The sequence below is a fragment of the Mobula hypostoma genome, chromosome 16 (assembly GCF_963921235.1).
Source record: "Mobula hypostoma chromosome 16, sMobHyp1.1, whole genome shotgun sequence".
Classification (NCBI taxonomy): Eukaryota; Metazoa; Chordata; class Chondrichthyes; order Myliobatiformes; family Myliobatidae; genus Mobula; species Mobula hypostoma.
The window spans coordinates 56,420,856-56,432,471 of NC_086112.1; the positions used below are offsets into that span (position 1 = coordinate 56,420,856).

The 11,616-nt window shown below is 39.4% G+C and overlaps 1 protein-coding gene across 3 annotated transcripts in view; it reads right to left on the reverse strand.

Moving 5' to 3' along the window:
- pum3 (pumilio RNA-binding family member 3) overlaps positions 1-11,408 on the reverse strand; it is a 48,083-nt gene extending 36,675 nt beyond the window's left edge. The window contains exons 1-3 of one of the 3 annotated variants that reach the window (XM_063068982.1): positions 11,380-11,408; positions 3,161-3,278; positions 2,123-2,266 (exon numbers count right to left, since the gene is read on the reverse strand). In XM_063068982.1, the coding sequence (XP_062925052.1) occupies positions 2,123-2,266; positions 3,161-3,260 (244 nt within the window). In that variant the 5' untranslated portion in view covers positions 3,261-3,278; positions 11,380-11,408. Of the gene's footprint in view, positions 1-2,122; positions 2,267-3,160; positions 3,279-5,516; positions 5,673-11,196; positions 11,310-11,379 lie in introns of those variants that run through there. The other 2 variants (XM_063068984.1, XM_063068983.1) reach the window with 2 other exon arrangements.
- Positions 11,409-11,616: the final 208 nt, after the last annotated feature.

Consider the following 11,616-nt stretch of genomic DNA (forward strand, 5'->3'; position numbering starts at 1 on the left):
TTTTGCTTGACATAGGATGCCATCTGGAGAGAGAAAAAAATAAACAGGACTAGAGCTAGTATTAAACACAACAAAAGATTATGTTTGAACACACAATTATTTCAACCCAATCCAAAAGACTTTACTTTTTGGATTCACTATTCAGATATACATGAATGTCCTTCATTGTTGGATTTAGGGGTAAACTCAGTGAAAGGATTCTCTTTGGCCTCTTTACTGGGAGTTCCTCTTCCCTTTTTGTTTTCTAAGATTAGCAGACAAGAATCTAATCCCATTATTAAACATACATTAAGAATTTGGTTTCGGTTTCGTAGATTTTTTGAGTTAAATAATTTTATTCTTTCTAGTAATATCTATCTCAATTATTTTTTTAAACAAACAATTTTGGATAAGGTCTTTTTAATTTGGAATCCCAAGGGAATAATAACTTTTTCAGATTTGTTTTTAGGGAACTGTTTAATGTCTTTTTCTCAGTTAGTGGATAAATATGATTTATCTCATGTACACTTTTTTAGATATTTACAAATTAGGAATATTTTACGTGGTTTGTTACTAAATTACCCTTCTGCTTATCCACCTAATATGACAGATGTTCTCTTTCAGTTTAAACCATTTTCAAAAAGGGTTGATAGCTATAATCTATAAATGGTTATTGAGTTCACGAATGATATCTAATGATAAAATTAAATGCGTTTGGGAATCGGAACTTCAAGAGTCATTTTCAGATAATCAATGGAGTAAAATTTTTCATTCGGTTAATAACTCATCCATTTGTGCCCATCATCCCTTGATACAGTTCAAGGTAGTGCACTGGGCCCATATATCAAAGGATAAACTAGCGCATATTTTCTCTAATATTAATCCTATTTGTGACAGATGTAATACAGAGCTGGCCACTTTAACTCATATGTATTGGTCTTGTATAAAGCTAGATAACTTTTGGAGAGGTGTTTTTAAAACACTATCAAAATTTTTGGATCTGGATCTACAATCTAATTTGCTTATGGCAATTTTTGGGATTATCCCATCGGAAGCAGGAAATATTCTGGTTTCCGCTCAACGTATGATAGCCTTTTCGACCTTACTGGCTGGGAGAACCATTTTATTGAAGTGGAAGGATTCTAATCCACCTACAGTCTTTTATTGGCCAATTTTTTTCCTTTCTCTTCATAAACTGGTAAGAGGAGAATTGTTATTTTCATTTTTTTATTATATATTTTATACTAGTTTAACAATATCTATGATTTTGACAATGTCTATCTTAATCTTGGTTTATATTGTTACTGATATATATATTTGAACTAATTCTCCTCTTGATTGTATTTATGCTTTTTTTAAATCAATAAAAAGATTAATAAAGAAAGAAAGAAAGAAAAGACTTTACCAAGAACAGTCTTAGAAACTAAAACAATTGGGCAGGAGCACGGTCAAGATCAGGAATGATCATACAGAGAAATGTAACCCATTCCTCAAATATGCAGTAAACCTCTTCATTAGCACAATAAACTAATGAAGCAAACCATCAATCCAAGTGCATCAGAATAATAAAAACATAAAAATGACAGAAGAGCAGTGTTAAATACTGAAAATAACATGCTGAGAGTAAATGATTAAGCTTTGCACCTCTGAATCTGCTCACTTACTGTACTACAGGCAAGCCCTACATTACAGTTTAGCTTGTGGAAATTTAGCTATTAGATTTCACAATCACTACCCAAAAGTTTAAGATACAAAATAAAATTCACTTTCATGGGATTTGTGGGGAAAAAAGGCAAATAAATCAACAAATTTCTTCTCTTTCAAATATCTTTCTTGATGCTGAGGCTTTATAGAAAATCACAACATGGCACTTTTTCTGAGATTGCAACACCACCTTAACCAAATCCTGTAACAATGGGAGTTGCCTATGTTGTTAAATAGGATATCAAAACATTGCCTAAAATATTGAACTAAAGCAGATGAAGAAAGATTGTCTAATTTAAGAGTAGTATGAGCAGAGACAAATAACTTGAAATTATTATTATTCAAGGCAATAATTTTTGTGCAATACACTGCAAAAATTGTTATAAAAGTGTAAAGCTCAAGATTGTTTTAAACGTAAAAAAGTTGATCAGCTACGTACCCTCTTCATTTTCACTCAATTGCTTCCTCTTTTTTCCAGTTTGCTGTTGTCCCTTAATTTTTTTCACTTTTCCAGTGGTATTAAACTTTGCCTTCTTCTCAAACTTTTGAGACTTGAACTTTGAATTGCCTTTCCCAGGTTCACCTGTTAGAACCCAAGCAAGAAGAACATCCAGAAGTTAACAAAGATGGCTGGTAACTTTAGTAACAAATATAACACAAATTTTAAGTCAAATCCATGAAATGAAGCATTAAAAGCTCTGATTATTATTTCTCTGGTCTATTATGGCCAGGTATCATTAAGTACACAGCTGGAGTTTGTCTGCACAAAATTACAGTGGATTTGACATGAGATGTAGACCAGTACATGTTAGGTAGGTAGATGAGAGAGAATAAAATCTGCTCACTGAATAGGATGGGGAGACAAAGGAAGAGGCTTCTGAGGAGCACAATGCCCCCTCTGCATGACAGACACTATAATTTTGAAATGATGCACTGGCAGGTTTATTTCTTACTGAAAATCTTTAAGGCAATGTTGTAGCTTGAAGAAGTGGAGCAGCAAATATCTTCACAATATTTTATCATAAATATCTAAATATTTCTATGAAATGATTTTGGCAGTACTAGTAAAAGGATACAACATAAAAGTACCAAAACAAATTTGAAAATTTTACTCAAAACTTTCAGATTTTGATTCCAATTTCTTTAATAATAAAAAAATCTCATTCTTTTGAGATTAAAAAAATCTCAAAATTACTTAATAAATGTAAATAAAATTGTCCAAGTAAATGTTCAGTCATTATTTTCAAATTCTGAGAGTATGGTTTGTTTATTCCAGACCTATAGAGCTATTCTCCCAACCATTTAATTCTTCAGACACCTCACTTCTATTCATTTTATGTTAATGAAGGAAGCCTTCAATTTTCTATGCAATTTCTCTGAATTTGAAGAAAAGGATATGGAAGACTTAAGTTTGATTTCTACATTAAAACTTGTAAACTACCTCACCCATTGGATTCTAATAACATCAAAAGCTTACCTGATGAAACATTTTTAGATCTGTCAAACTTTTTAACTCTGCTCTTTCCAGGTGGCGTACTTCCACCTTTCCCAGATAACCTTTTACCTTTAAGCACCATGATATCACTCAGGCCAATCTGTAAGAGCAATAGGAATAATTACTGCACTAAGCTGATACTCCAGACAAGAGGGAACAGCATAACGTTTTGCAATGTTATAAAAGAACAATGCGGTGCTCTTTAAAAAATGCACAAAAATGTTACAATCATACTTACAAAACTGAAAGCAAACGAGGTATGTGACATAAATACAAATGATTTTTTACAATTAGTCTTTTGCAACATACCACAACAATTTCTAAACTTGTATAATCTTAGAGCTGATTAATTTCTAAAAGAATGAATGAATCAGATTTACATCAAACATTTTTATGACATCTCAAAAGGAAATCAAGAGACATAATTAGTGCAACCACTGGATAATTCCACCATTAATTGAAACCCTTTTCCCAGAGGGAAAAATATCCAAATGTTGAGCATTTCTTCTAACAAATAAACCATAAATATAGAAATATGTGGCGAAAAGGAATCTAGTATTTATGCAGTAATAAGAACAATTGCAAACTATCGGTGGGCAATGTCAGAGGAATAAGAAACAAAGACATACATTCATAGGTGGCTTTTTCTATTGTGGTACAGGATAGAAAAAGGTCACCAGATGCTGTGTGATAAATCTACAAATTGCAAAGCACCTGGTGACTCTTTGATCTGTCTCGGATTAACAGCAGTCTAACATAAGTATTGCTGTTGCTCAGATGGACAAGGCCAATGCGATTGTGCCCACTGTGGACCTGTTGTGGTGATAGGCAAATTGCAGTGAGCCCATGTCCTTGCTCAGGTAGGAGTTAATTCTAGCCATGGCCAACCTGACAAACCACTTCACCACAGCAGAGTGCTACCCAGTGACAGTCAGTGAGGCAGCTCACCCTGCTCTTCTTGGATAGTGGTATGACCAATGCCCTTTTGAAGCAGGTGGGAAACTCCAATTGCAAGAGTGAGAGGTTGAAGCTTGACATTCAACACCATTATCCCTTCAGTACTAATCCAACGAACTTCAAAACCTGGGCCTCTGTAACAGGATCCTTGACTTCCCCATTGGGAGACCGCAGTCAATGTGGATCTGAAATAACATCTCCTCTTTGTTGACAACCAATACAGGCACACCTCATGGATGTGTACTACGCCCACAGCTCTACCTTTCTACACTCCTGATTGTGCAGCTCCGCACAGCTAAAATGCAAATTATAAATTCGCTGATGAGTTGTCAGCAGATGATAATGAGGTGGTATACAGGAGTGAGATAGATTGGCTGGTGGAGTGGTGTTACAACAGCTTTGCACTTACAAAAAACTGAATGTGAAGTTCAGACCAGTCCTCAATTATTACATTAGTAATAATAAACCTAATTCTGAAATATATAAAATTAAAGAGAACAGGTATAAAAAACATAAAAAAATAAACAGTGCAGATGCTGGAAATCTAAAGTAAAACAAAATGCTGAAAACACTCAGGTCAGACAATCTCTTTGGAATGAAAAACCATGAGTGTATCAGGCTGGAGGCCCTTATTGTTCATCTTTGATTTTTCTTCAGATGCTCTGAACTCAAGTTCAAGTTTAATTATTTTTCAACCATAAATGAATATAGCCAAATGAAACAGAGTACCTCCAGGCCAAGGTGCAAAACATATCACCAACAGCACATAGCAGAAACGGTTATGATTTCAGCCACAAAGAAAAAAATACGTAGCCCAAGTCCCTGCGTGGCATAACTAGAATTATGGGATGCTGTCCTGCTCCAGCTTATTCTTCCACAGAGTAAAAACCAGAAAAAAGCACCAATGGGAGGGGTGGGGCCAGCGCCCAACCCAATACAGGTTTCCCCCGCCATCCGAAGGTAGAGCGTTCCTATGAAATGGTTCGTAAACCGGAATGTTGTGAAGTGAAGAAGCAATTACCATTTAATTATATGGGAAAAATTTGTGAGCATTTGCAGACCCAAAAAATAACCTACCAAATCATGCCAAGTAACACGTAAAACCTAAAATAACACTAACATATTGTAAAAGCAGGAATATGATAAATACACAACCTATATAAAGTAGAAGTACTTTTCTACAATCATTGCTGCACTGTTCTCTGTAGCGAAAATCTCACGCAAGTGCTCTCAGCAGGAACACGGCGCAAGCGCTCATGGCAAAAACACTCTCTCCAGTAACCTTTAAGCTATGAAGCTGCCAAATTATACCAAATAACACATAAAAATACACAGCTTATATAAAGTAGAAATAATGTATGTACAGTGTAGTATCACTTACCAGAGTCGGGAAGACAGCGCCGAGCACACTGATGATGGTGTGTTAGGCTGAGTCATCGGAGGTTGGAGTGGTGCAGTGGACCCCAACCTCCAGGCTGGGGAACTATACCGATCCGCGAAGCATGCAGGGGTACAGCGGTGGCCTGGACGCACCCAGCACATCTTTAAGAAAAAAGCCAAAATAAACAAGCTAATTAATTAGGTGCCGCCCGGCACATAAATGTCCGCCCAGATCAGAGGCAACGCAATCAGCAATCACCTCTGATCTGGGCTGACAATTACGTGCCGGGCGGCACCTAACTAATTAGCTTGTTTATTCAGGCTTTTTTCCCTTAAAGATGTGTTGGGTGCATCTCGGCCACCGCCGCATTCTCCGCGGCAATGTATCGGTCCGTGGCCCAGGGGTTGGGGTGGTGGGACACTGGGGTGTCATCTCATCGTCATCGTTTCCATCAGGGCAGGCAGGTCAACTTCTTTTATGTCTGCCTGCCTCGATGTTAAAGGTCAAGGTTCATTGTCTGCTGTGGCTGATGTGGAAGGCTTGAGAAACGACAGTATGTTTGACTGCTTAGCATTGCGCATTTTTCTATCATACAGTTCTTTGTAAGCACTCAAACCATCTTGCAAATATGCCATAAACTGACGTACCCTTTCAAAATTAAAGTCGTACTTTTCTGCAATTATTGCAGCGAAAATCTCACGCAGTTGCTTCACATTCAGTTCCTGGACGACCTCACTTTCGGTCCGTTCACTACTGCATTCAGTTTTGATTGTTATCCTTTCCTCTTCCAATTGCATCAGTTCTTCATCTATCAGTTCTCGGTCATAGGATGCCAAAACCTCTTCAACATCATCTTCATCAACTTCCACAAGCCAAACTCACTTTGTCCTTACTTCGTTTACCACGATCGAAACGCTTAATTACGTCTCATTCTACGCTAAGTGTAACACCCTTACGAGCTCTTTTAGGCTTTTCCGATACCTTATAACTCATCTTGCTAACGGCTGCTCACAGGCACCTGTTTAAGCACTGCCGGTGAGAATGCCGTTCCGGGGGAGGGGCTTGGCTGCTCAGGGTGCGCGCTGCTTTTCTCGTAACAGTGAGGTTTCGTAAAGCGAATGTTCGAAAAGCAGGGGATACCTGTATAGATTCCAGCGTGCCCCACAGAGGCTCTGCCAGATCACCTCAGCATCTGCAATAGGCGACCCAGTGGCTGAGGCTTCACAACTGAAGCAATGCAGCTCTCCAGCCATTGGTGTTGCCAATGAACCGGACTTGAAATATTTTACGTTACCAGTCTCCAACAGGGTCTTGTGATCACAATAAAAATGTCCAAGACAATTAGTCGCACCAATTGTTGGGACTGCGCACCTTCTTGGCACAACAATACACAACAAGTCCAGCTCCATCGCTCGAGCAACTCGCTGATGGGATAGCCCTGCAGTTTTGATGTTCTTGGTATCTATCAGTGACTGACAATTGTAAAAAAGACATACAGAATGAACAAATGCTAAGTGTTTCCAGCATTGATTGCTTCTAGTGTCAAAGACAGAAGTGGGCAATAGTACCCAGCGTTCATCAGGATGGGCTGGAGCAGTAAAGTCAAAATGGGAAAGTAGTAGTTTAAACAGATAAAGGTTCCATTTCCAAATACACGAAGCACTTATATAAATGTAAATAAACAGGTAAGATTTAACAGAGATGTTGTCCCTAACTATGGACTAAGGCTGAGAAAAATTTTTTTAATTACTGGTTTTACCCAACTTTTACTGCCATCCCTAATTGATCTCGAGGAGATATTGAGCGGTCTTCAGGTATGATGTTGTGATCACCTCTGAGTCGTGGCTGAAAGATCATAGTTCGGAGCGTAACACCTAAGGATACACATTGTATCAAAAGGACAGGTAGGCAAGCAGAGGGGGTGGGGTGGCGTGGCGTGGCTCTTTTGGGAAATATGAAATCAAATCCTTAGAAAGAAGTGACATAGGATCAGAAGATGTAGAATCCTTGTGGGTAGAGATAAGAAACTGGAAGGGTAAAAAGACCCTGATGGGAGTTATATAAAGGCCACCGAATAGTAGCCAGGATATTGGATAAATTTCAATGGGAGACAGAAAAAACATGTAATAAGACCAACATTACGATAGTCACGGGGATTTCAATATAAAGATTGGGAAAATCAGGTTGGTACTGATTTTCAGGTTGGATCCCAAGAGAGGGAATTTGAGACTGCCTACCAGATGTTTTTTTTAGAGCAGCTTGTGGTTGAACCCAGTAGGGTAAGGACAATTCTGAATTGGATGTTATGTTATGACCCAGATTTGATTAGGGAGCTTAAGATAAAGGAACCTGTAGGAGACAGTGATCATGATAGAATTCATCCTGCAGTTTGAGAAGGAAAAGCTAAAAATAGGATGTATCAGTATTACAGTGGAGTAAAGGGAATTAGAGGCATGAGAGAGGAGATGGCCAAAGTTGATTGGAAGGGGTCACTAGCAGGGATGATGAGAGAATAGCAATGCTTTGTCTTTCCGAGAAAAATTCAGAAGGCACAGGAAGGATACATCCCAAAGATGAAGTAGTATTCTAAAGGGAGGATGAGGCAACCGTGGCTGAGAAGGAAAGTAAAAGGCAGCTGAAAAGCAAAAGCGAGAGCATATCATATTGCAACAATTAGTGGGAAGGTAGGGGATTGGGAAGATTTTAAAAACCAACAGAAGGCAACTAAAAAGCCATTAAGAGAGAAAAGATGAAAATATGAAGGTAAGCCAGCTAATTGCATAAGAGGATAGAAAACGTTCTTACAGATATACAAAGAGCAAAAGAGAGACCACTAGAAAATGACGCTGGAGAGTTAGCAATGGGGGACAAAGAAATGTCAAACGAACTAAATAAGTATTTTGCGCGAGTCCTTACCATGGAAGACACCAGCTGAATACTAGGAAGCAGAAGTGAGTGTAGTTGCTATTACTAAGGAGAAGGTGCTTGGGAAGCTGAAAGGTCTGAAGGTAGACAAGTCACCTGGACCAAATGGACTACACCCAGGGTTCTGGGAGAAGTATGTAACAGAAGATATTGTGGAAGCATAAGCGATCTTTCAAGAATTACTAGATTCTAGACTGGTTCAGGAGGACTTGAAAATTGCAAATGTCACTCTGCTCTTTAAGAAGGGAAGGAGGCAGAGAAAGCAAATTATAGACCAGTTAGCCTGACGTCAGTGGTTGGAAAGATGTTGGACTCTATTACCAAATGAGGTTTTGGGGCACTTGGAGGCGCATAAGATAGGCCAAAGTCAGCAGGTTTTCTAAAGGGGAAACTCTGCCTGACAAATCTGTTTCAGGAAATAACAGGCAGGATAGACAAAGGAGAGTCAGTGGATGTTGTTTATTTGGATTCTCAGAAAGCCTTTGACAAGGTGCTGCATATAAGGCTGCCTAACAAGATAAGAGCCCATGGTACTGACTAATCCAGACAAGGGAGAGTGTTTAATCACGCTCTTTACTTTCTAGATAGTGGAAAGGCTCCAGATACCAGATACTCACTTTCATAATGTTGGCGGCAGGTGTGGTAACACATTAGCGAGGTAAAAGAATTGGCTAAACAACAGGAGAGGGTCAGGATAGATTCATCATTTTCAGGATGGCTAGCTTTAACTTGTGGAATGCACAAGGATCAGTGATGTATCACAACCGGCCACATATCACAATCAAATTTGTTCCCAGTACGAAGATTGGTAACAAAGCAAGTTGTGAGAAGTGCAAAAAGATATAGATAAATGACTGGGCAAATGAAGTACACAATGGAAAAAAAACGAGAGGTTGACTTCAAAATTACAGAACAGTGTAATATTGTTTAAATGGAGAAAGACCAGAGTATTACAGTATGAAGGGATCCCCTGGCAAGAACAGGTGATCCCTGCATTACAGAGGAGTTGCATTCTTAGACAGCTTTAGATTTTGTGATTTTCCCACCAAATCCCAAGCTGTAAGTGGAGGTGTGTTCCCATGTGATGTCTTTTCTGTCATATTACGCCATATTACTGCCAAAGTAACCCACTGCCATTATATAATACTTGAGAACATTACACTCGGAATATACAAGATTTATGCAAAAGAAATGACAAATTTTGCCAATTTTTATTTTTAGTCATTCAATAGCATTTATCAATAACGCTTTGATTATAACACTGTGTTGATGGTCACAGTCCCTCCTTTACCGTGTCTTTTCCACTCTGAGCACTGCACTCTGCAACACCTGCAAAGCATTTTCTCTAAAGCACGAGGATCGGGGAAAGGATCTTGGAAGTGGAGATGTCAGGATCATTGGAAGAAAGGTTGTGTAAAAGGAATTCAGGAGGGTAGTGGGCTGGAGTTAAGATTGGGGAAGGGGGTTACTTTAAGGAGCTGTCCATGACCGCTGTGGCTCCCACTCCCTGCAGTGCAGTATGCCAGAGAAGATACCTCACAGATAAGACCTTAGCTGCACTGCAATCTAAGATGTCTGTTCACAAGTCCTCAAACTGGAGGGGGCAAGGAAATGAGGGATTTGGCTTTGACTGCTAATCTGAAGTAATGTCACATCCAACTCCCAAAGTATTTGGTAAGTCAAAATAAAAGTGACAAAATTTGTACAGAAGGGTACTCCTACAGGATGTCACAAACTTCTTGCAATTACAGCTATTTTGCTAATTACCACCAAATCATGGCTGTTCCAGTAACTGAATTGGGCTCTTAGGAATTTCACAAACCACCACACAAAAATTTGAGATGTGAAATATACAAGATTCTTTTCTAGCGGTCCTGTATACTATACATTTCAAATTTTTGAGTAGTGAGTTGCACATTTCCTAAGAGCACAATTCAATTACTGAAACAGCCATAAAATGGGGGTCATCAGAAAGCAAAATAGAATATCGGCTGTTATTGCAAGAAGTACGTGACATCCCATATGAGTATCCTTCATCTGGGACATGCTCTCTTCTTGCTGCCATCAGGAAGAAGGTACAAGGCTCTCAGGACTTGCACTACTAAGTTTAGGAACAGTTACTACACCTCAACTCTCAGGCTCTTGAGCAAAGGGGATATCTTCATTCACCCATCATTGAAATGTTCCTACAACCAGTGAACTCACTTTCAAGGACTCTTCATCTCACGTTCTCAATACTTTTTGCTTATTTATATTATTGCTTCTTCTTTTGGCATTTGCAGAGTTTGGTGTCTTCTGCTCTCTGGTTGAATGCCCTAGTTAGTGGGGCAGTCTTTCACTGATTCTGTTATAGTTACTATTCTATACATGTACTTTGATAATAAATTTACTTTGAACTGCAGAATTGGTGATGACTGATTGGCTATGCATTCTATATACACATACCGTAACGTGCCACCAACACTCAATGGATTATGATTGACTGGAAAACATTTCTACATATATGAAATGAATAAGCAGATATTTTTCTATGTTAATGTATTTTGTGAAATGAAAACACTCCACCATCCCAGTAAGTTGTAACCAATACACTTCCCAATTCAGGGGGTGAATTCTTCACCACCACCCCAGACGACCTCTCCCCTCGTCCCTCTCCCACACACACTAGAGGATGAATCCCCTCCCCACTCGCTCCAGGAGGCGACCGCATTCCCCCTCCCTACCCAAGAGCGACGCCTCTCATTACCCCCCTCACCAGTGGCAGACCCTCTCCGCAGTACAGGTCACCCTCCACTTCTCTCAGCCGGCGGAAGGTCCAAAGCCATCCGTATCTCTGCTCTATTCACCCCGCGCTCAGCACGGCTCTCTTTCCCACCCTACATCCCAAACTCCGCACCGGGAGACCGGCTGGAGCCAAAGCAAACACCGGTCCACTTACCCGCTCCACTCCGCTCCACACCGCGTGCCGGCCCGCTGCGTCTGACGTCAACGCGTTCGCCAGCGCGACGTTAACTTTAAAATCACACCGTCGTAAAATCGGAAATATTCGGGAAAAATCCCTTCATTCAAATTAAATTACATTAAGAATAAATTGAAAATAAAATAACTTTGGCCGCGAAGATTGCTTGCTAGAAGGCGCAGACTCAAGGAAGTAAGGTTGGTGCAACAGATTTAG